This window comes from Colletotrichum godetiae, assembly GCF_030913485.1.
Source record: "Colletotrichum godetiae strain CBS 193.32 chromosome Unknown BDP55scaffold_37, whole genome shotgun sequence".
In the NCBI taxonomy this organism is placed as follows: domain Eukaryota; kingdom Fungi; phylum Ascomycota; class Sordariomycetes; order Glomerellales; family Glomerellaceae; genus Colletotrichum; species Colletotrichum godetiae.
Window position 1 is genome coordinate 35,997 of NW_026851285.1, and position 24,101 is coordinate 60,097.

General features: G+C 54.1%; 5 protein-coding genes across 5 annotated transcripts; 2 read left to right on the forward strand and 3 right to left on the reverse strand.

The window, feature by feature from the left end:
• Nucleotides 1-6,176: 6,176 nt before the first annotated feature.
• BDP55DRAFT_634779 (uncharacterized protein) lies at nucleotides 6,177-7,149 on the reverse strand (the record flags this gene model as incomplete). Its single annotated transcript, XM_060572707.1, has 2 exons — nucleotides 6,177-6,805; nucleotides 7,113-7,149. The coding sequence occupies 2 exons, from the start codon at nucleotides 7,147-7,149 to the stop codon at nucleotides 6,177-6,179; spliced, it is 666 nt and encodes a 221-aa protein (XP_060426512.1).
• A 205-nt stretch (nucleotides 7,150-7,354) lies between these two features.
• BDP55DRAFT_558038 (uncharacterized protein) lies at nucleotides 7,355-9,504 on the forward strand (the record flags this gene model as incomplete). Its single annotated transcript, XM_060569755.1, has 4 exons — nucleotides 7,355-7,638; nucleotides 7,698-7,858; nucleotides 7,913-8,289; nucleotides 8,341-9,504. The coding sequence occupies 4 exons, from the start codon at nucleotides 7,355-7,357 to the stop codon at nucleotides 9,502-9,504; spliced, it is 1,986 nt and encodes a 661-aa protein (XP_060426513.1).
• A 947-nt stretch (nucleotides 9,505-10,451) lies between these two features.
• On the reverse strand, nucleotides 10,452-11,659 carry BDP55DRAFT_672560 (PAP2 superfamily protein). The gene is made up of 2 exons (XM_060575541.1): nucleotides 11,256-11,659; nucleotides 10,452-11,180 (listed from the first exon to the last, which is right to left on the reverse strand). The coding sequence occupies exons 1-2, from the start codon at nucleotides 11,307-11,309 to the stop codon at nucleotides 10,542-10,544; spliced, it is 693 nt and encodes a 230-aa protein (XP_060426514.1). The 5' UTR covers nucleotides 11,310-11,659; the 3' UTR covers nucleotides 10,452-10,541.
• A 717-nt stretch (nucleotides 11,660-12,376) lies between these two features.
• Nucleotides 12,377-14,439, forward strand: BDP55DRAFT_634782 (RWD domain-containing protein; the record flags this gene model as incomplete). The annotated part of the gene is made up of 2 exons (XM_060572708.1): nucleotides 12,377-12,947; nucleotides 13,004-14,439. The coding sequence occupies 2 exons, from the start codon at nucleotides 12,377-12,379 to the stop codon at nucleotides 14,437-14,439; spliced, it is 2,007 nt and encodes a 668-aa protein (XP_060426515.1).
• A 7,921-nt stretch (nucleotides 14,440-22,360) lies between these two features.
• Nucleotides 22,361-22,666, reverse strand: BDP55DRAFT_634783 (uncharacterized protein; the record flags this gene model as incomplete). Its single annotated transcript, XM_060572709.1, has 1 exon — nucleotides 22,361-22,666. The coding sequence occupies one exon, from the start codon at nucleotides 22,664-22,666 to the stop codon at nucleotides 22,361-22,363; it is 306 nt and encodes a 101-aa protein (XP_060426516.1).
• Nucleotides 22,667-24,101: the final 1,435 nt, after the last annotated feature.

The window sequence follows — 24,101 nt, forward strand, 5'->3', positions numbered from 1 at the left end:
ATATGTTGACGTGGTCGCTTTGGTAAGTCAGAATGATGATAGCCACAAACATTATGAGCTTGAACCCGCCTCTTGGCCTCCTGAGCATTTTCGATCTATCCGATTTTTTTCAACGTACAAGGAGCAAAGACTCCAAGCCAGAATGAAGCGAGAGTTTGCAGTAGATTGAGACAGAAATTGAGCCACGCCTCCTTCTCCTCCTGCCCCCCAAGACTAACGAGAAAGGGCAGGACCATGAATTGCTCCCCCGGGCTTTCTCAATCCGTCCTTCGAAGCGACGGCGTGAGCTCGAGCAGCGGTAGTTGAAATTCCTATTCCCATATGTCCCCAAGTTCCCAAACGCGACCAATCGGTGAGAAACCGTCCCAAAAGCAGTCCGGATGCTACCTCCTGCGACGACAAGCGGCGGCCTCGCCATCGGCAACACATACCGAATATCTTTGATACAGTACATTCTCACACCTGCATTATTGATAAGAGAAGGCCTGACGTGGGGCCGTCTGCCTTTCCAACCCCTACGTTAAGACTCCTACTGAGGCAATTGGTGACGAGAATCCGATCCTTCAGATGTAGCATATCCTCAAAGACCACCTCACGACGTCGTGACGACTGGTGGTTGACTCTGGGGTAGTATCTCAGATGCGACGACGGGTGCGAGAGAGGGCGGGAGGCGAGGCGATCTACCGGACGGTATGTGGGAAGTGTATCATCGGGCGTTACGGGGACCCTCGAAACCTCGCCAAATCGGATCAGCGAACAACGAACTCCCCACAACGCCCTGAGGCTCTTTTTTGCCCTTGTGGAGGATCTAATGTTTTATCGAACGAGGTGTTGGGGCGATAGCCCCGTGTAGTCCACCGTCGGGCTGCTGAGTCCGATGTCCTCGTATTGCCGTGAGGACCGTACTGGACCGGGCCGCCCACGTTTTGTTTCGAGAGAATTTCCTCGCGGTAAAGAATGAAGCCAATCGGGGATTATTTGTATTTATGAGATGTACGTAATCGGGTTCCAAGTACGGTTGTGGGAAAGTGGCCTTTGTCTGAAGGCCTTTGATATTCTCGGTGCCTGGAGCAAATGCCGTCGAGGCATCGGGGTGGCTCAAGCTACCTAACCTACAACCATGCTCGATAATATAGCTTGAAGACATTCAGTGACCTAGATAACTCTCAGACTATCGTGCTAGATGTTAAACCCAGGCGAGGCCCGGTGGCCGACATCCACCCTACGCTCTTCGATCATAATCAACTTGACATCAGTAAACCATCACATACGACCATACCCATTGGAAAACTCGGGATCCCGTCCGCTCTCCCATAGATAAGCCAATGAGGGCCGGATTAGTAGTTGGGTCGGTGACGACCAGCGAATACCTGGTGTTGTATGTTTTTGAAGTTTTGTGAAGCTATCGTGATCCACTTGTGGGCGGTGGGCCGCTGGTGGAGCAGCCGGACACTTGAAGTGCTCACAACAGAACCCGGAGCTATTGCGCATACATGTCTGAGTGTATTCAATGATTTGACTACTTTAGAAGTGTATTTGCCGTATTAAAATTCTTTTTTTTGCCATCAGATTTGGCGTGGATATCACAACGCTCAGTTTAGAATCTCACAAGACCGCCCAGCTACCGATTCTATGGCCGCGACTTCACTACCAACACCACGAGTCGCAAAACGTGACCCTAGCTTCATCGGCCATTCTTCTTAAATCAGCTAAATCGCAATCCATGTGCGACTTCCAGTCGCTGACCAAAGTTTACGTGAATCGGAGAACACTCTCTATTGGGTCGGCAATCTTATCTAAGCGACGGCTTATGAAGACTTTCGTCTTCGGACCGGTTCTATATCTTGCAATCAACTCGGAACAACCACATTCTCATCATCGTCGTCATGGATATTGCGTCGACTCGTGCTTCTCTGTAAGAGGTCTAGGCAAAGGCGGACGGGCCCGGGTCGGTGGTCTGTTGGGGGCGGAAACACCAGCTTTGTTCACAATGTTCAACCGGGTCCTTTACTTCTCAAGCATTGACCAAGATATTGTGCGGGGTTGGAATGTGGCCTTGTGGGCCACTTAGACGTTGGCTTTTGAAAGGTTTTCTTCTTATTTTTGACACTATCTTGATTAAGCAATTCATCAAAAAGGCTGGGCTAGAGTATATCTATAGATGGGTTTGCGCCGACCGGAACGAGATGACTACACTGGACACCGGAAGTAGAGCAGCTTGACGGAACTGAACTACGTGATCAATGTAGTGAATATAGTTCTTCATGTGTGATCGGCTTCGGCCACGAATCATGTGTCCCGAGTTTGCTCAACGCGGCCCAAGGTACACACGACCAAGGTCAAACAGAGCCTCCCGAGCAGTTCGCTCCGGCATGTGAACCACGCGGCAACGACGTTGCCGCCGTGTGTTGGGAAAAGCGAGAAAGCGGCATTACCGATGGAAAAGGAAATCTGGTGCCGCGCCGTCAATCCATCGTCGGCCCGTCTGCTTTCCACAAACGGCACGTATTCCTGCCGGCCGATCCAGGCAAGCCTAGCTAATGAAGAGCGGACAAGCCTGAGTAAGCAGTCTCCAGTCCTCAGTCCTCAATTGCCCCGCGCCGCACACAATCATCGTGAGTCAGTTGCCCATCTTCGTTTTCGCATCTCACCTGACAGCACTCTATATGCTCCATCGTCTGAACCAGAAAGGATTCGGATAGCCAAGCAGAGGGGCGGAGGGCCCTGCCGAAAAAAGGGACCATCGTCCGGTCGAGGGAGAAATACTCACCCAGTATACACGAGTGTACTACCCAGCATTGGCGACTATGCGGACCGGACCCTTTGGATGGCCAACGGTGAGCAACTATCGTCTAAACTTTTTATTCGCATGCCCAGCACTTGCCAAGGCGACGTACGTTGAGGTGAACGAGTCGGGGCACCGCTATAATTGCATGACGAAGCGGCTCTCTACGTCCAACACTTGTTCTTGTTGAATAGCCGGATCAAACACCGAAAGACGCGTGCAGCAGGCAGCGAAAAGCCGCCGACTCGTTCGTCGTCTAGGTATTCTTCTCTTAACGGTTCGTTATCTCATTAGCTCCAATGAAAAGTCAAATCGTGCTATTGACAACGCCTATTCCGAACCTGAATCGTTTTGGTTGGATAGATTGTTAGCCGTGATGCCGTGAACTCGCTCCCAGAGGACAGAGAAAACAAATCTCTCCCACTTTCCGGACGTCGAGCAGTCATTCGTAGGCGGGTTGGTGATGATTGGGATGAAACACCCGCGCCAGAAGAGGCTCACTGCTACCGCCCTCGCACTCACTTCAGACGAGTCCATAAACAAATGCTGTTAGATGACATTGGATGAGCCCCCCAAAGCCGCGGGGTTTAGGACAATTCTCAGAGGGGAATGAATGGGAAGGCCATGGAGAATGGTTTTGGATGGCAGTTTCTTGTCTTCCCCGTTTTCCAACATTTCGTCTCATAAACACCAGGTGGAGGTGGCAAAGTTGCCAAGAAGATTGCGTTGGTGATCCTCAAGCAGTGACTTCCTAGAGGCAGCTTCTCATGACGTCGGTCAAGACCCGTGAAGCCGGTCGACTGATAAGCTGCCGTGCGAGGTTGGTGATGTGGCCAAGTCAAATCCCAAGTGCGGCTCGGGAGAAGCGGCAAGCACCCGTGGCACCGTCGAGAACCATAGAATCATGGAACCCTCAAATGGAAGAAAGCGGCAACGTGGAATCTGCGAGTGGCAAGCGAGTTCGGGCGAGGGATTTGGCCCTGTCCGCTATAATTGGACATCGTAAGATGGCGACCGCGGAGGGGTAGTCGCGATGTCGCTCCCTTGGCTGTACGTCAGTCTGAATATCTCGTTTGATCGACGGCGAGGACCGGACCAGCAGCCAATGTGGGTCTCCCCGGACTGACGGGACGCTGGCGAGCCCAGTGATTCAATGTGGGCTTAGGTAGGGCGCGGCGACGGCCACAAGCCCGCGTAGACTGTAGTCCCTCATCATCTCGGAGCAACCGTATTCCACCGGCTACTTGGTCACGGCGGGCATTCTTGGTCGGTGGGGGCGATGCAGCCAAGCGTTGAAGATTCGGTTCAAGGTTGTGACTAGTGCCCCAGGCTAGCAGCGGCCTCAATATCCGTAGGGTTGACATGTTGGAGATTAATTAAAGTGTTTGACGGCCATTGGCACCTGATGCGGGTTGGCACCATTCTTGTCTTCGGAAGAATAGTGTCGCACTACTGACTAGTCTTTGAGCTTGTCCCCGTGTATCCGTTGTGTTGGAGTCGCCCGGAATCTATCACGGATGGCCCTCTTTTTCCCCCTCGTAGCTCGTATCAGCTGTCAATGAGGGGGACCAAGGGACAATCGACTCAAGAATCCAAAGGATAACTTGATGATCATCAAGAGATTACGACGGACGCGCCATCGTCTATTGGCGTCTCGTGGCAAACGTCGAGGGATCGCCCTTCCCCGCCACGCCCGCCCCCAAGCGAGCGACGGATGATGGACGTTCGCGTGTTCCTCCTCAGTAGTTCGCGCAAGGTGCATGTCTTGCTTGTCTCGTCACTTTTGACATGCCGCCAGTCGCAACGCCGTCACATTTCGTATGGGGCTAGGGAGGTCTGACGTGCGAGACAGATCTGGGCCTACTGTGCTCGCAGGGCTCGGTGCCGTCAAAGCAGCATTACCCTAGCCGTGGAAGGAATAGCCTGATGTAAGTGTGCATATTAGCAGGGCTGTTGACGGCATCGATCCTTGTCGTTGGCCCTCGTCCGAGCCCCTGTGCAGGCCATCTCAGCTCAGGTGACACGGCATCTGCCTCATCGCTCGAAAATCTGTGGAAACAGACGAACTTGATCAACAGTCAACGGGATTCGATTCGCCCATCACAGGCTGGTCGATTACCAGATGGTATGGGAACCATTGGATGGCGCCCTGTTCGAACTTGGAAGCTCTCCCTCAGTCCCCCCCCGGGCAGCCTGGCTCAAGATATTTGAGATTGAGAAAGGTTTGCAACGGATGCCCTGGCAACACCGAGCCCCGTGGCAAGGGTAGACACGTGCAGGAGTCCAGGACCAAGATAGCTGCAACAGCCCAGGCCCTCCGACTGGCAGAAACATCCCGTGAAAAGGGCTAGTGGGCCAGGTCGAGTCGATGAGGAAGTGAGAAGCCCGCCCCGCCGTGTGGATTGTGTTTGCACGGCTGGCTGCTGGCTGCTGGCTAGGCGTTGACGTTGACGCCGCCCTCTCCGTGCGCCTCCTTAGTATGTGCGTACATGGCCGCAGCGACTCACGATCGGGCATAATTCGCAAATTGCAGCGCTGACTCGATACACACCAACAGGCTAGTTTGCGCCTCTTTCAGTACTGGGCGTTCCTCATGTGTTGTTGTCCTGCTTGATTGCGTCGACGTGGCTGTGGACACATCGATTGCCAACCAAGGGTTTTTGGGCCGATGTGATCCATGAGGCCATTCCCAACCCATCTACCATCTGGAGCGTGGAGGAGAGCTTCTCGCATCAACCGAATCTCCAGAGGAACTCGGCACACAAGACCAGATTAAACAGCATCACAGCAAAGATGGGGCCGCAGAAAACGACACGATTGGGTAGGCAGAGTGGCAGACTATCGGGTTGTCGTCTTTTTGGAGGAGTCAAGGGGAGGGTTGGAGGAGAGGGGACGAAAAAGGTTTCGGCATCGCCATCAGCCGCCCCTTCCACAATCCCTGCGGCGGTTTGATCCACTCACTTGGCAACACTGCACTAGTCCTAAAACAGCAAGGCGCACAAAGGTTGTCTCCTAGTGCCCCCCAGATTTGGGGCTCAAGTCCAACGTCAAACCTTGTCGACTTCAACCTCATAGCCAGGGGCTCAGGCATTTTGGGCCACACTACGAAACCCAGACATGTTACATGACTGCTTCACCTCATCGCCACTCAATGCCATCGCCTCAAGCCCTCTCTCTCTGTCTCTCTCTCGTGCCCTCAACCTCACCCAACCTCACCCTCACTCTCAGTCTCTCGCCCACTCTCTGGCACTGGTCTCTCGAGCATCGACGCCGCGACAGTAGTAGACGCATGCATCGCTCCAGCACACACACCCTGCACCTCAGGCACCCTCAGCACATTCTGCCGGCTTGTTGCGACGGGGAGACTGTGTGAGAGCCCAGTTTTTTTTCCTCAGCCCCCCCTCCCAAGGTTCCCATGGCTTTCGTATCGTCCAGCAGCTGGAGCACCTTGCTCCGCTGGAAGGCAAGGGGCTTGAGAGGCAAGCACGGCAAAGAATCCCAAATCAGCCCAGCCAGAGAGTCGGCAGCGGGGTTGTTGAGTGTGACGAACATGGTTGTCATCCCGCGCCCAGCCCTGTCTTCCATGTCTACGAGGACCAAGACCAAGATATCTACCACACTGAACGTGACAGTCGTGACTGTATGGTGGCCCGTCGAGTCTACCCCCAAGGGCCCAAACCAGCAATATGCACGTCAAGAGACGTTCGCCCCATCTGAGCCCCTCACTGCCCATCATCCAGTCGCACGTCGACTCGAGGTACAGCCTGCGTCTCATTCGCTCGTTCTTGTCCCCGTCTTCTGGATGGCCCGTCTTTCCATCCTTGCTCTGGCCCTCTCTGCCACTCTGGTACATGGACTGTAGGCTACACTCCGTAGACTGTAGACTGGGAGACCATCCATCAGCCGTGTTGCCCTGGACCAAAGTTGGACTTGGGCCCCATTTAGCGGTTTGGCTAACTCTCCGGACCTCATCTGGCCCGCGCGGGGGCCCTTCCCGAGCCTGTCCCTTGCAACTTGCGACTATCTACGCAGTATGTTACCTGGCCCCCTGCTTGAGGTGGGCCTCTCTGTCTCTGCCACGCTTTCTGTGATCGCCTTTTGACCTCTTCATGCGGCCTTCCCTCCTCCTCCATCCCGTCTGACTTTTTGGAACTGGTCTCTTTTTCCCTCCTTCAGGCCGGTCCCTTTCCTTCTCTTGAGTGGCTGGTCCTATTACTCCTTGTTTCTATTCGTAGGTCCCGACTTCGCCTAGTGTCTGTTTCGTCTGGTTCGCCTTCTTCGTCCAAGAGCGGCAGTCCATTACCATCCATCCTGTCTTTTCACTTACTCTTTTCACTTCTCCATCCCATCCGTACGATCGCCATCCTTCTCCTCCTCTTCTCCTCACTCTCCTCGCCGTCCCTCCTCACCTCAAATCAACTACTCTTCACACCTTCCTTATACGACAGGGACACAACATCGACTCTTCTATGGATTAGATGGTTAGGAAAGCGAATTAATATCTGGCACCGCTGCGGCTCGACGCCTGCGCTCATCTCTTCGACCAGTGCCAGTTGAATAATCGACGAGATGGATAGCTGGGGATATGGAGGCGACCTGTGGACGAGGGCCGACGATGACAGCGTGACGGACGGTAATGGCGTGGCGGACTCATTACGAGGGCCGTTCAAGGCCACCAACAACTCGACATCAGCCATCATTAACCAGTTCCGCTTCCAAGCCGCCAAATCGATTCGAACCTCGACCATCATCCTCGCCGTCTTCAACGTTATCGCCGCATTTGCAACAGCAATTGGTATCTTTTGGGATGGTTATGCGACGGCCAAGAGGAACAACCAAAAGTTCGGCTTCAGGTATGCTCATCATTGCCGGCACGGATGAGCCAGATCAATGGACTAACACTCTGTTCCAGGACGCACGGATTCACCTTTGTCGGACCTGCCGAGTCGTTTCCTCTCGTTCTATCTGTCGGTATCGTCGTTCAAGGCATCGTCTTTGCCATTGCACAGTCGACTGGACTCGACCATCTCTTGACCTTGGGTTGCACCATCACCTCCCAAATGATGCTGCCTGGTTCGTAGCCCTCATATACTCAACCCCCGAAGCTTGGCTAACAATCGGATCTAGCGGTTTTCATTGTGCCGTACATCCAACTAGTATTCGCTCTCGAGGTGGCCATCCGGTCTCTACGAAAGAACCCACTGCCGTCTCGTGGCAAGTGGAATGTTACCATTTGTCTCGCCATCGTTGGCACTTTTCTTCTCATTACTTACCTCGTCACCCTCTTCGTCCGCCCTCCCAACTTCTGCTTTGCTTCGCTTTTCTGGTTCGTCCAGCGTTGGAAGGAGGGCTGCTTCGTACTCCTCACTTTCATCTCAGCGGCGTTGCTAGGCTCGGCTCTGGTCATCTTCTTCCGTCTTCACAACAACATCAGAATCGAGAACAGCGAGCGCATTGCCGCCTCTAGGATGGTGTACTTCCTGGCAGTCGCCTTCATTTCGACTGTGAGTATCAAATTACCACGCCTTGTCCAAGTCACCTACTAATCAACGCAGACTCTCCTCATCCCCTTCTTCTTCAACCTCTCTTTTACGGAACAGCGAGGTGCCACTGGCCAGGCCTTAACGCTTTCCATGATTGCCTCCGTCGTTGCCAACGTATCTGGCCTATTGACCGGCGGTCTGCATCTATTCTTGCGATCAAATACTTTGTCTACTATCGGCCCCCGCCAAAACGACAAGTGGGAGTCGGAGCGTAATAAACTCAAGGCCGGCATTCGTGTCTATAATGGCGACGATGATTACGAAAACCACATGATGAACCCTGTCGGCCGGGCTCGTTCGCTGCGACGCATGGACAGCACCGACAGCCTCGTGCCTGAGAAGGAGGAGGAGGCACGCATCGAGAGTCCCTCTGGGTCTCCCACCTATGCCAACCCTCTCCGATCCAACGCTGTGTGGCAGCCGGCTCGCTCTCCTCTGAGGACGCCGGAGCCTGTTCAGGTATCAACCTACCAGGTGCCCAAGGCTCATGCCCGCAAGAGGTCCTACTCCTTGTTCCCCTCTGAACAACAAAACAACACCAAGTCAATTACTCTGCTACCGGCGAAGACATATGCCCCGGGAGCGAGGATCGCTGACGAGGACGAGATGATGCTCCTCAGACCTCCGCCATCACTTCACCCCCAGGGTATCCGCCATCGTCGCGATTCATCGCTCGCATCTTCGGCGACTGTGCAGATTGGTCTGCGGCTGTCAAACGTCGACGACATGCCTCCGCTCAACTCACAGTACTTCCAGAACAATGCCAGCGTGAATAGTTTGAGCTACCCTGATGAGCAGGACGACATGCCTGCCAAGCGGCCCAGCCCCTTGGCGCAGGTAGACGTCCTGAGCGACAGCGGTTCATCCGACTCTGAGGAGGATGCTACCTTGGTCTCATCCTCTCCTATCCGACCTCAAAAGGATTTGCGGATGAAGACACTCCCGTCCGTTCCCAAGGTCACTGTACCCAGGCAGTCCCAGCTCAAGGATCAGGAGCCGGAGCAGCTCACTCTCAGCCCGGCGGTTTACAGGCCTGAGAGCCCTCAGAAGACGAGGGTGACCAGCCCTCAGGGTGTTGGCTTCAACACCCCTGCGCAGCGAAAGAAGTCGCCGGTCAGGTGCACCAAGCAGAATTGCCAATGTTCCGCTGAACACGACAAGCGCAACTGGATCTAAATTTGATCCGCCAACTGTACCAACAATGGCATTTATCGCACGCATTACAAAAAAAAAAAAACGAACGTTATAGACACTCGACTAAACCGGGCGGTAAAAAGCGTATGATCCAGCTTTTCGGCTACTGAACGGAGTTGCTGGCGAACTATTTTCTCTTCTTATATTTACTATTTCATTGGACGGCGTTTTTATGCGGAGATACCTGTACGACTAATAACGTCTACATATTGTTTGTTTCTTTATCTCTTATGGCGATGTGCCTCAAAAGGCACATTGTGTACGATCTGGGAGGGAGGAGGGGGACAAGGCTTTCATTGGACTGTAGGAGAACCCAGTAAAAGGAGGAATCAAGAGTCTCAGACTATCAAATGGAAGGATGGCAATGACGACGGTATGACTAGCTACGAGACGGACCTGGGTGAGCGGAGGTAAAGGCCACTAGAGGGCTCAACATCACAGAAGAGATAGCTCAATGAATCAAAGAGCTCAAACAATCATGATCTTGTCAAACCACGTGTGAAAAACTGTGACAAATGCCAGCCACCTCGCACACCACAACTGAAGTCTAGCAAGCGGACTGACATGAGATTGGGATACGAGTAGTTCACTGAAAGCACACCAAGTGTCGAACAGCTTCCTGCCGTGGTAGAAAGTCTGCGCTGACATAATGAAAGCCACAGTGAGGAAGGCGATACCCAAACAAGGCTGAGGCTTTCCCGCTTTACATAGCTTGGGGAGGAAACCTAATTGGAGACCAGCTCTCACGAGAAATCACATTGGTTCACACTCACCTTACCTTTTTATTCGACGAATTCCTCATTCTTTACCAGAACATGGGTTTAACCCCCTAACGGTATCATGGGGTACCCCGAACGGCGTTTTGAGGGTATCACGAGACTAGTGTGCAGAGAATCGGCAAGGCCGGCTATAACTAACACACAGTTGAACAGCCAGGCTCGTGGTAATGGATTTGATTTATTTTGATGCTCAAAGCCCTGCGAAACTCTATTACCCAACAAGCCAACGCAGTTCTTCTTTCATTTCGTCTTCTGCTGGTCTGCCTCAACACGCCTCTCCTCCCACTTATCCCAGCCAGCCTGGCATGGGTCTTCTTCCACAACCAAGTCCCGAAACCTGAACAGCCGCGCAACAGGCGTCTGCAGGCCCCAGGCCAAGAGCCCAAAGTCCCTCGCAATAGCCGTAACCAAGAACCAACCGATAGCACACACCGTCCCGGCCAAGCACCCCACCATCACCTGCTTCTCGGTATGGTAATTCAAGTATATCCGGCTCCACGCCACAGCAGCAGCGATGCCCAGCGCGGCGACGCTGACGACGACGCGCTCGACGAGCGAGTACGGCCGGTGGTGCCGGCGCGCGGACGAGGGACGGTGCCTGACGAGCAAGAAGAGGACGAGGAAGACGGACCAGTAGGCGACGAACTGGGCGTGGGAGCTGGGCATGCCGTAGCCCTTTCCGTGGATGCGGCGGGGGCGCTCCTCCTTGATCAGGCGCTTCAGGGCGAAGTTGATGGCTTCGCAGCCTAGCTGGCCGGCGAACATGAGGGCGATTTCGACTTCGCGGGTGGACCAGATCAGGGTCGCGTAGACGATGCAGAGGGCTTGCGGGAGCAGGGCGAGCCATGCGCAAAGGAAGGAGAGGGAATCGTCGGGGTCCTGGTCGGTTTTTGAGGTTTAGTTTAGCTAAGTCACTTGGTAGTAAAGTAGGTTGTCCCCCGGGTTTGGTCTCACATAGTAGACGTGTGTCAGGGAGAGAGAAGCTAGTGGTCTCGTGTCTTGGTCCATGGTTTTCGACTCGACTGCATTTGCCTGACCCCGAGTTTCGATGTGCCAGTTTCGATGTGGCGGGTCTTTTTTCTTGAAGGGCGGGTGACAAGGAGAGGGATCTGGAGTGTTCTTAAAGGCGAGATTCCACGTGCCTTGGGTGGAGGAGAGAGAGAGAGGTTGGGTGATCGAGGGGTGCCGGGCTGGCTGACTGACTGACTGACTGAATGACTCCTCCTAGGGGCTGGTAAAGTTAGAGCAGACGTCGCGGATCGTGGTGCACAGCACTCTGGAAATGTCAAAGTGCAGCTGTGCAGAGTGCACCGGGTCCTTCTACAGCCAAGCTTCTATTTCTTCTTTCTTGTGTACTTGCATAAATACGTCAGGTTGCATAGCTCCGAGCTCGGGCCAATCGGGAGCTTCCATCTCCCCGCCAGGGCGGCTCAGTAAAGACTTCGATAAGGGGACTTACCTTAAGGTAAATGTTCTGTGGCTTTGTGGCTTGAAGCCTGTAGGTCAGCCTGGACCCTTTGTGCCTTCCACATTCCCTTCCTGAAGTGGGTTGTGTTCTTTTCCAGGTCCTATCGGCCGAGGACTGACTGATAACGAATGACCCCACCGTCATTCTTTTTTGCTGCCTCTTTTTGCCCCGCGATTCCACCGGCCAAAGAGTCATCATTTCATTGTCTGTCCAAACAGACCGTCAGCCAATTTTTTTATTTTTTTTCTCGGATCCAGGCGCTCTTTGCAGCCGCGATCTCTCTTTCCTATTCCACGCGCTAAACTACCTACACTTTGGCCCAAGAAGAAAATAGAAGAATGGTCCCGTCATAGCCAGTCGCACTTCTCGCGGGTTCCGCGACCATCTCCAGTTCATTTCCAATCATCACCACAACGCACTCGCCAATACCACCAAAATATTTGCGACTTTCGCCACCAGTCGTCTCCCCGCGTTCAAATACCCATCTCCCATGTTCGTCGCTAATTCACACGAGCGCAAGAACCCACTCGCTTTTTGACGACTTCTTGGCAGGCTTTTATTTTGATTGTCCCCAAAGCATGAAATACGCGCCTTCCGACCAGTAGCCATGGACGACGATAGCGACGACCCGCGCCAGGACGAGCTCAGCTCTTTGCAGGCAATTTTTCCCGAGATCGAGCTCGACGACCACAAGCCCTTTTGCTTCACTATCGAGCTACCCGTTCATCCCGCGAAACCCGTAACGGTCACCTTCCCGGCCGCCTCTAATGCCGACGACACAGCCGCCGCCCAGGTTCCCGGCGTCGAACCTCGAGTCGACTCCCACGAGCTCTCGCACCTTCCGGCCGTCGTGATCCGCATGGGTTTGCCCAAGGGCTATCCCTCCGACAAGCCCCCGAGCGTCAGCATTAGCACATCGCCGCCGTGGATTTCCGAAGATGTGACCAAGAAGTTGGAGGACGACGGACCGAGATTATGGGAGGAGATGGGTCGCGACATGATCGTCTTCTCTTACATTGACCAGATCCAGCAAGCGGCTGACGAGGTGTTTGGAATGGTGGATGAAGCTGGCGCGCTGGAGATCGACCCGTTACACAAGATTGCCATTCTGGACTACGACATTGAGGCTGCTCGGGCGGCATTCGAGAAGGAGACCTTCGATTGTGGTATTTGTCTCGGTATGCTTGTCCTCCGCACCCAAAGGTTTATGGCTGCTAACGTTCAATATCGGCAGATCCCAAGAAGGGTGCAATGTGTCACAAGATGCTTGATTGCGGGCACATCTTCTGTACTCAGTGCTTGCAGGAGTTTTACAGTAATGCTATTACGGAAGGAGACCTGGCGACCGTCCGCTGCCTCGCTCCGAATTGTTCCAAAGAGCGCGCCGAAGCGGCACGAGGCCCGGGCAAGAGCAAAAAGAGAAAGGTCAAAACCTCGATCAGCCCTAGTGAACTGCTCCAGATGGGACTGCCCCAAGATACGGTGACTCGCTACGTGACGCTCAAGTACAAGAACGAGCTCGAATCCGACAAGGACACGATCTACTGCCCCCGGTCGTGGTGCCAGGGCGCGGCCAGGTCCAAGAAGCACAGGAAGCCCGAGGGACTTGAGACGATCGATGAGAGTTTAGATGAGGAGACGGAAGACGAGACTGACGCTGACGGAGAAGACGGAGGGGGCGAGAAGAAGAAGAAGAAGGTGAAGAAGAGCTTCGAGACTGGAGATCTGCTGGCCATCTGCGAAGACTGTGGCTTCGCTTTTTGCAGCCGCTGCTACCAGTCATGGCATGGCGAGTTCATCAGATGTACGCCCAAGCGAGACACGGGCGAGCTCTCCGAAGAGGAGCAGGCCTCGATCGATTACATCAATCTGCACACAACGCCTTGCCCTACGTGTGGTGTACCAGCACAGAAGACTCACGGCTGCAACCACATGATCTGCTTCCGCTGCGCCTCCCACTTTTGCTATCTATGTTCGGCCTGGCTCGACCCGAGAAACCCATACGCCCATTTCAATGAACAGCCCAATGGCAAGGTCACTTCCTGCTATATGCGCTTGTGGGAGCTTGAAGGTGGCGATGGCGACAATGTCGACATTGGCTACGCTGGTGGAGCTCAACCAGTGCAGATCGAGCGGCTTTTGGAGATGCCGTTTCCTCCCAGGGAGCCGGTTCAGGTTATTGACCTGGTTCCCGAGATCGAAGAGCCGGATGACAGCGATTCAGATGCGGAGGCGGACCAGCCAGCACGTCCTCCGGCGGCGGGTGGTGTTGCTCGAGAGGGACCGCTCGTTTTACGTATAGAAGCCAATCCAGCTCCCAGGGGAGGTCGAGGAGGAGCAGGAATCGGAGCAGCACTTCACGGTCCCATCCCGCCGGCCGCGCCGCAGGCACCGCCTGCTCCTGCGAGAAGAGGGTTCCCAGCGGCTCGAGGCGGACGTGGCGGACGTGGAGGTCGTGGTGGTGGTCGTGGTAATAACAGAGGCGGAGCTGGACAGAACCAGCAGCAGGAGGCTCGACGGGGCGGCGCGCCCCGTCGGCATGAAGACCTTGACCCCGATATGAGAGAGGGTCTGGGTGCCGGCGAGCTCGACGCAGCGCAGCAGGCTTGGATCAGAAACTTTGTTCAAATGGCGTTGGTGGACCAGGAAGAGGACAGCGACGATGACTGAACGAAACGCAGGTTTACTGTGAACTGGATGGAATTAATTTTGGTACAATCGGGCGGGGCATTTACCTTTTGGTAGCAGGGGGCATGATACTGCTTGGTAGCATGGCAAACTTGGAGACGATGATAGCACGATGGAACGACGAAGATCTGAGAAGACGATGATGTTAATGAACTACAGAGTATAAACACTTGACTGGAACCTGAGGAAACGTGATGTGTGGCGCTGTGATGTGATGAAGAGGCAAGTGTCCAGCAGCGTGCCGGCCCAAGGATCGTTGACCCCCCGCTCCCCTTTCTCTCCATGATGATCGGCTTTCGATTCAGGTGATGGACAAGGAAGGTACCGGCCTGTTGTGTGACTGATAGCTTTGTTCACCTCGGTCTCTTCAATTCTCATCACCCTTTCTCTCGTTCACTACCTCTGCTGCCTCTAGTCCTGAAAGATCTTGGTGTCACGACTAGCTGCCTGGGTGCGAGGTTATTACTTTCGCGGTGCTGGCATCACCAGTGGTACAGGCTAAATCGCCAAGGCAAAGTTACAAATTCAAAGCCTCCTTTGGCAAAAGTTCCTTCAGGAAAATATGCGGTGGCTGGGGTTTGCGGTATTCACATGACTTCAGGTAGATGTCGGGGCCAGATGGCAGCCAGGAACCTCCTGTCATCCCTTTCCAGATTACTTGGCCACTCTCTCCCCCCGTCTCGGAACCTCCCCTCCGTTCAGTGCTTGACTTTTGAGTACTCCATTCGATTCTAAGCTATACTCACGGCGAAAGAAGACATGGCATACTTCGGGTATCGAAAGAGGATTTCAACAGGATAGCTAAGCCGTGTTCACTTGCCTTGATCCTTTTGGCTTCCTCCTTCCCCTATCTCGGATATCCCGTCCTCAATCTCCCACTCCCAGATTCCTCTCGGATCGAATAATCCCCGATCCCCCTTTCCCCGTCTATCCTCCCCCCGACTGCCGAGCTCGATTGATTAAATGAATAACCTACAGATTATATCCGTACAGATACAACGGGGACATGAAAGACGGGGGGGGGGGGCAACAAGATCGGTGTAAGGATCAAGGAGATGTGATATTCGAGCCGGGGGAATAACCCGTATCCATGGTATGTACGGGGAACATCACAGGAGCAGTAGTGTCTAATTCCCTCACCTTGAAGCTCTGAGCTCGGTGTACGGAGATGACCACGTATTATCCAGACCTTGAACTTCAACTTCAGGGTCTGATGAACCCTCCCCTTGAGCCGAGCAAGTTAACGACGAATATGTGTGATGACACTGGCGCCCGACGGTACACCGCAGCTTCCATCTCGCTTGAACCCCTCCCAAACCATTTCGGAATCCGACGACGGCATCTGTTCTTGCCTCTCGGGGGACGCGTCCATCCATCCAGCCATTCAGTCCATCCACCCATGCGAACGATATCACAGAATCCAGGCCGATATATCACGAGAAAGAGTAGGCGCAAAATTTCCACCTCGATGGAAGAGATGGCGAGTAGACCCGACCCAGACAGCTTCCTTCCGCACGCACGAATAGAGACACGAGAGAGCGTATAGCCTACCAGCATAAATATCAAAAGACAATCACAAGAGAACCAAGAACAAACGGGCTGGGCATTCAGTCACTGAGAAGAACTTGACCTCCCTTCCTCGGACATTCCCATCAACAGAACCACACGTTTCTTCTCCAACTGTTCATCTCCTCTCTACGAGCATTCCTCTTCCTTCAATATCCCAAACTTGACAACGACGGTGACGACCATCTTGAGACGTTCATCCCTCAAATCACGCAGAATATAACGCAACCCAGCCTAAGCACAGATCTCTCTCTCTCTCTTCAAATCTCGCCTGTCCAATGTCCACTCGCGCCCGCAGGCGCGGGGGGGACAGGAGGTTACGTTGTATTGTACTATGTACCGACTTACCGTTGCATTTTCATACTGATACATGCATTCACTTCACTCACTCTTCTCCCTCACTGTCCCCATCTCTCTCTCTCTCTCCTGTCAACTAACCTCTCTACTCCGCCAGCTTCTCGGCTTCCTGCCTTATAATCAGGGGGGCATATTGGAAGGCTGCCGCCTGTCGCCCGCGGAAGAGCTCGTAGGCAAGGCACAAGGTAGCTCTGGTTTCTAGCACAAGTGGGGTAAAGGAGAGGCAAGGCAAGGCAAAGGCAAGGCCAGCCCCAAGTCAGCGTCGCAAACAAGAAAGGGGACAATTGTGCAACTCTGAATTCAAGGGTAGCAAAGACTCAAGAGAGAGCAAAAGTAAAAGCAGAAAGGGGAAAGTAACCCCCCTTCCCCCTCCAGAGCTACTGAGAAACGGGTGCTACTCTATCCAGAGGAGCTCTAATCTGTACTATGCTACTCTACAGTCTACACTACCTACTCTTTGCTCTTCGCTGCTACGCTTTCCGGGGTGCGTTGCTTGGGGGTTAGTTCAACGGCTTTTCCACACCTTCCTCCTACCTAGGTACCGTGCTACCCTCCTTCCTCCACCCCCGAGAGAAGCAGCGGACCGCGTGATGGGTTACACGGTTGGACGCGGATCGCGGGCCAGAAACGGCGGGCAGCGGGATAGCTTGTGCGTATGGTCATTTGTGTCGTGATGGTAGTGGGCGGAAATGATATGAGGCAGAGGACCGCACGCGAGGGTTCGTTTGTAGAATCGTTGTGAAGGCTAGCTTTGCGACCTGCCCGTACAAGTCTTGAAGTGTCCCGCCGGGCATGTCGTCTGCCGGATGGAAACAAGGACCAAGGACCAAAGAAACCTGAACCACCACCACCACCCCCCTCCCCAGCTCTCAACCCAGATCCCGCAGCCTTTGCTCATTTGCGAGAGGATCAGGTAGGTACGAACGGATAGACCCCGAAAAACCCAGGCGGATCCGGAAAGAGGAGAGGCGAGCTTTGAAAGAGAGAGAGAGAGGGGCTCCGGGGGGTTCACCGAAGGCGTGGCAACCCAGCAAGTAGATTAACACAAGAAAAAAAACATCCGAAGAGTACGACGGCACTAACACAGTTCGCTACAGCACACTGTGGGCATCGTTGCAGATTTGCAGAGTTAAAAGGGGGGGTGGAAGGGGCGTGAGTTCGAGTGTGATGGAGGGGGGATGTGGATGGGAATGGGGCCATTCAAATCATTGCCCAAGTGGATTTGGTCTTAAGATCCAAGGTCTTAAGATCAAGGTTAACTGTCCACGGCCCCAAGGCCCTTGATGTTCCCGTACGCCGTACGTCCCATGGCAGGGAAGCATGAGCGAGGGTGAGAGAGAGAGAAAGAGAGAGAGAGCCTCCAGAAGAGGAATACAACCAGAGACCGAGAGAAAGAGCAGGTAGAGGAGGGGTGCCACCTATCAAGCTCTGATCGCCGTCGCGTCTGCAACCCGTATAGACACCCTCCCCTTCTGTCAAAATCAAGCTGTAGGTAGTGGCGTCAGTGAAAGAACAGGTAACCTCGTCGCCGCCGCCGTCGCTGCTGTCCGTGCCGTCGTGTTGGATATATGTTGCCACCGGGACAACTGCTACATACGTAAGGTTAAACCCACGACCGGCGATTCGAAGCAAAGAAGCCATCGACGGTCATAAACTGGCAAGGCCCGAGATCTCCGGAGCCTTCGTCCCTGCGCGGGTTGGTGATCACTCAGTCTCGACCCTCAAGTATTGGCCCTGCGGCAGTATGGCCATGGCCGCCATCTTCTCATCTTGTCTTCTCGTGATATTGCTCATGGATCATGGCCCCGGGGAAGTCTGTACCGGATGGGGATCAAGCACGTTGACGACGCCGGCGAGGAAGTGGAGAAGGGGTCCAAGTGCCGTAGGTTCTATGCAGTCGTGGAAAGAACCCACGTCGTAATCTTGCTGTGATGGATTCTCGCCAGATTCACACTTTTCTGCTGAAGACAAGTGGAGTGTGGCCAAGAGTGGGCGAGGCAAATGTTGGCGGTGGTGGAGGGAGTATGGAAAAGACACGCCCGCCCGCGTGTCGACTGACGAGGCCGGCGTCGCAGCGTGCTATGGTACTGACAAACACCAAACACGGTGAGAATATGAATAGAAGCTCAGCCAAGCCGTCCTGGCGTGCTTGCTTACCAGCTCTCATAGGCAGCGGCCAAAGGAAGAGGAGAGAAAAAAGGTTTCTTGTCCCTACGACCCTAGCTCCACTTTTGCTTCGGAAAGAATCTTGCGATTCAATACGACTCTATAGTGAGCGGAGGAGGGGGAGAGGGTTTCAAGAACTCCTTGCTCTGACAGTCGCGCGAGTCGTCGTGGCAGGAAGCATCCAGACCCGATCATCATAATCGTACGAAAGATGGTCTTGCGCCCCCTTTTCTGTGATACGTTCGTCATCGCAAGAGTTGCTGTCCAGTGCCCACGACAGTCGTCGTCGTCGTCGTCGACGCCGCCCACGGACATTGTGACCGAGGCGGGGAGGAGCACGCCGTCTGGGTCTAGGGATTGATAGACACAAGGGGCCCTGAAAGTGGCGGCCCCCAGGATGGATGACAGCGACGGCGTTGGACACGACATCATTGACTAGTTAGGTCCTCGGTGCCTTGATCAGGGGGAACCAAGGAGGCGAATCCAGTCACCCTGTCAGCACGCGGTCTACTACTTGCCGTTGCATTCTAGAGTGCTTTGCCGCACCGCCGATGACATCTGCGTAGGCTTGCGTTTGCCTATCGATGGGATCTGTGTATCTGCGATCTCGAGAACTGGCCTGCCAAAGTATCATCAAAGTCGAACCACAAGCGAGGCAAGAACGTGTATCTGTGGCCGCAAACCTTTCTACCGAGAAGACCCTCGCAAGGACTAGCCAAAGATTCCTTCACAGAGTTACGAAAGTACATTGGACGAAGAACGTCGCCATAGTTGCAAATAGTCACTCACCCGCATCGAGACCAGGCACACGATATTTTCCGGGTCAGCATGTCTTCTTCCGCGCCAAAATTCGACACTGGCAGAGCGGCAGAAAAGGTGTGTGTTATCGTCGTGACGAGAGCTAGGATGTCCACGGCTGACTGGCTGCTAATCGGAACACTGTTTTGCTCCCGGAGAGGAGCTGTCGAGTTATGAAAGCTGTCATTCCTCGCGTAGCTACAATAAGTTCGAATGGACCCAGCTACAAATTATGAGAAGGCTTAACAGCGTTACTATTGCAGCATCGCCAATGGAGCCAAACATTTCCTCGTGGGTACAAGCCTCTACCGGACACGCCCAGAGCCGTCACACAATCCCCGGCCCTGAGTCGGTTGCGAGGACTGGTGCGCTGCAGGAGCATATGCACGGGGATGAAGGGCCAGCAGATGTCGTTTGCGATAGGCCTGAGACCCTCCACTCCAAGTGTGCTTTGGAATGCGACGCTACTAACGACCGTTCACTCTCAATGTCCCACAAGATGTAGGGCGGACTTCGAGACAGGCGGTAGACCGTAGGGCAACGTAGGAACCGTTCGAGTGGGGATGGGCTTGCACTAAGAAACGCCACGATCAGAAGTAGCCGCACTTTGTTTCTGATGTCGACGTCTGCCCCCAGAAGCTGTGCTCGTCGACGACAACCCAAGATGCCCAATTGGTCGTGGAGATTGGTCGGGAAAATACAAGGCTTTGCAGTCGGGCCTTCCAGGCTAAATCGCCGTCGTTGAGCGGGAGGAGGGGATCGCGGTGCCGGTCAAGCCCCCCCGTTCCTTGCTTCGACTTGCGGACAAGGATTAGAAGGGGTATCTGAGTGCAGAAACAAGCAACGACCAGGGTTTGAGAAACAAAAGCTCCCTCGGAGCTCTCGCAAAAAACAATCTCATCTCGGGATTGTGCAAAAGAAGATAACGCGGGCGGGATAAAGGGGGGCGGCCGATGGGTCGACATGTTCGCGCTGCGGGGTACATATCTTGACAAGGACCTGAGAAACAATTCGTTTGTTTGTTTTCACAAGCTTGTTGCATTTGCCGATGGGGTTCGGAGGATATCGACTTCTTTTTGCACAGCCGCTCGCCATCCATCTAATTTTTTCAATATTCCCCATCGGTCAATATCCGTTCCCTTCACCATCGTTCGTTCGTGCATGGACGGACGGCAAGTCGGAGTGTATGTGTGGCCATTCAGAGCCACTTTCATCGGCCCAAGTCGCGGATCCTTCTTTCTTCTGCAATGGTACGGAGATTGGGTAATACCGGGGGGCCAGTCCAGCATTCCCAATCCATTGGCAAAGCCTCATGAAACAAAACGGCCATTTCTTACTGGAAGAGTCCGAATGATGATAGGGCTGCACCGCCACATATCGACAGCGATGCAATTGTTCCCGTTCCAAGTTGGGAAAACATGGACATTGCGACCATTTTCGGCCGAGATCTCCATGTTGTGCCATTCGCCTCGTCGCCGTTATGTAGGTAATCTCGGGTGATACAGCAGCATTGATGGGCACCATTTCCCGCCGCCCACTATAATTACTCCAGACCTGTGATTGGTCATAGCAGCATGACGGACTTGCTTGATGAGAGTATCGCCAAGTCGGGTGCTTCGATACACGCTGTGATGAACGTAGTTTAGATTGTTTGGTCGCTCCAAGAGCCTCCAAAGGCCTCGATCAGCATCGCCATCCGTAAATGAGGTCATGTTTGGGCGATCCGGTCTGGACTCAGTGGCAGGGTTCAACCCTCCCCCCGGCAGACGTGGTAAAATCAAAACATGTTCAGAACAGCCAAGCGCGCCAGTCTACAGCCCCTGCGAGTGATGAAAGGTGTTCATCAGTGACCGGTCGTCCAGCCAAACAACAACGTCTGCAGAAGTGATGCTAGACCTGGACCTTATGTAGGTTGTTCGGGCTAGGTGCTTCTCTAGGCCCTGGAAGCCTTTCTGATCGCCCTCATCATTTGTCAATCATTGTCGACACCCCGGCAGTAGTTTCGGAACGTGAGGCCGATTTGGAAGGCTAGTCGACGCGGCAACTGTAAGAGCGCAACGTTCAATCGGTCGTTGGCAACGGTATCTGTATCCGTACCAGAGTACGGATACTGCGCTCAGGCCCCGCATCAGGCTCGCAAAGCATCTGCGTCAAGTCTGGGAAGCTAGTTGGATCATGCGCCGCCACAAGATCGCTTCCATCTGCTAGTCCAACTGCTCGCTTGTATCGCCTCGGTTCACTCGCATCTGGGTAGCTTGACAGCCGACGCTTTCCTGGCTGGCACAATGCGAACCGTGTCGGCGCATTTTGCACCATCGTTCCAAGATTTGGAGCTAGACGCGAACAGTGTGCCCTAGGCGGCAACTCGCAGCAAGGAACACCATGCTGTACTCTTCACAGGATGTCCCAATCGCGCTTCTCGAGTTCATCTTATGATATGTGTGCCGCCTCAGACTGCTCGGGTATTGCATGCAAATCTTCGGCAAGCCTTTCCTTGAACAGGACGCAACCCAAGGGACAATTGACGATGAACTAAACTTTGGCGACGAGCCCACACGTGCGGCGGCTTGCGCCCGTCAGTGCGTCTGCAATGACCAACCTGCCGCCTGCGAGTCAACGGCGCTGTCAACTCGAGGTAAGGGCCCATTAGCATTTGCCGGGGAGATCAGCGCCAGGGCCGTGGCGGCCGTGCTGACTCAACACTGACAACCTTCATCCATCGGCCCATCTCTTGAAGATTGGGCAGTTAGGGCCCAGGGTGCACCAGGCATCGCCAGGGGGACTCAGTTCACCTAGAACCGTCGACCAATCGAGCGAGGTGACGAACGGAGGGCGGTAGCCTCTTCGCGGGTCTCGCGAGGGCGTGAATTTCGGGAGATGGGAAAAAAGACGATGTGGTTCTCAATCGAGCAGCAGATTCCTTATGAGGACGGGGATCATCGTCCCAAAGGAGGCTGCTGTGCCGGAAACGTGCCTCGAAAGGGCTTAGGCGTGAGTGGAGGCCAGATTAATTCGTTCATGACCGGAGAAATGTGGATGACAATTGCATGGGGCGGCCCTCTTCGGTAAAGACGGTTTGCAACTGTGACAAGGTCCAGAGGAGATGCTTGGCAGAGAGAATCAGGGAGTCTTGCGCCATTCTCGTGTCCCCCCATCCCCATGCCTCCCCTGGATGAGAGTGACCCCCAGGCTTGTTTCTTGCTTGTCTTGTCGTCTCTAGTGTATGTGGGAACTCGGGGAGCATGGCGTGTATGTCGTCTAGCAGTGCCACAAAGAGCCGACTGCCGCGCGAGAGCGAGCAACGGCCCTTGAGAGCTCTCATTTCGTCCCCGCCGCTGTGGCACTCTCAGGTTGTTCTCTGTCGATCCATCGTAATCCCATGGCTTGTTGGTACACAGTACTTGTCTCCATGCTCCATGCTGTTGGAGCGACCCGATTCGGAGATTTCATGACCTTGAATTCTTGACGCGTTGGTTGCAACACGAAATCCATAAAACGAGCAGAGCCGACTGTCTGGAGCCGATTTTTTTGCGCCTTGTGGCTGCCGCAAATGTTTCAATCCCCGGTACGGACGGTCTAAGCACCTGCATCACCAGCTAGTCATGACCCAGCGTGTGCTCGGGTTCGTGCCTGTCGCAATGCCAAGTGTACAGGCCAAAATAATGAAAACACTTCCTGTTCAACTGGCAAATAGTGCATCAGCACATCGTTGGTGTTGTGCAGATGTATGCTCGGAATAGGGGCCACTCTCATTGGGAGGGTTATATCGGATTGCAGATATAGGTCTTAGCCCGTCGGTTAATGGCCATGGGTGGAAAGGGGATAATCTCGGTCATGAAACCCACAAACAAGACTTGCAAGTTCTTGTTTCCCGAAGCCATCAACAAGTACGCAGTACGAGTGACAAAGGCATGCATTTGAATTTGTATTAGGAAGTGCCATACCAGACGTTGAGCCCCTTGCGGCAGGGAACGTACCGAGGCCGGCCATGGCCGAGTCGTGATTGTGGCTGTCAATGGTTTTGCTGTTTATCTGATGTAATTTCGTGTTTCCCATGTCTACACAGCCCGGTCGAGCCCTGTCAAGTGTTTCGATCTCGAAACACAGACCACCGCCCGACCAAATCAGTTATTCATCGAGAGGTCGAAACAGTCCGCCATCGAGTGCCATGCTCCTCTGTTCAGATTTACTTCTCCACCAGGAGCAGGATGACGAGAATTCTGGGCGACGGTCGGCAGAAGGTTGTCGAGTCCTCTCGAGAACCAATCAGATGTGCATCGAGCAGCAAAGAGGGCCAAGGCGTGACAGGGCCCGTGAGGGCCGTTAGGGGCTCCATGGTGGACCGACTAGGACGAGGGCTAGTCGGACAAGCAGGCGGCAAGCCATCTGCACAAGGTATCCGCTTCAACAAGAGGCGTGACGGCCCCGTGCCCGCACGATCTCGCTGGAAATTCGCCGTGAGCCCCCTTGAATACCCCCTGGACCGTTACATCCAGCAAGGGATGCTTCCGCCGCGAACGTTGGTCTGTGACGAGGTCTGCGACTTGGACGGGGACGCTCTCTAAGTGAGGCGCGTCAAGAATAGCGCAGGAATCGTACCAGCTCTAGGCAAGGCCCGTGGATCGCGGGTCGAGTTGTGAAAACCCGCAAAGTGTGGGAAAGAGATTGAATATTGGCAGGGAAATGTTTCTTAGACGAGAGCCGGGAGAACTCGGCCTCGACAGTCAGCAGTATGAATTGTCGTGGTGTCTGAAGTT

What these genes read in the sequence shown, in the direction of transcription:
- BDP55DRAFT_672560 (XM_060575541.1), bottom strand. Translation starts at nt 11,309, where the DNA reads ATGGACCAAGACACGAGACCACTAGCTTCTCTCTCCCTGACACACGTC. An exon ending in CCCTGACACACGTCTACTAT is followed by an intron (nt 11,181 to 11,255) that starts GTGAGACCAAAC and finishes AAAACCGACCAG; the next exon opens with GACCCCGACGATTCCCTCTC.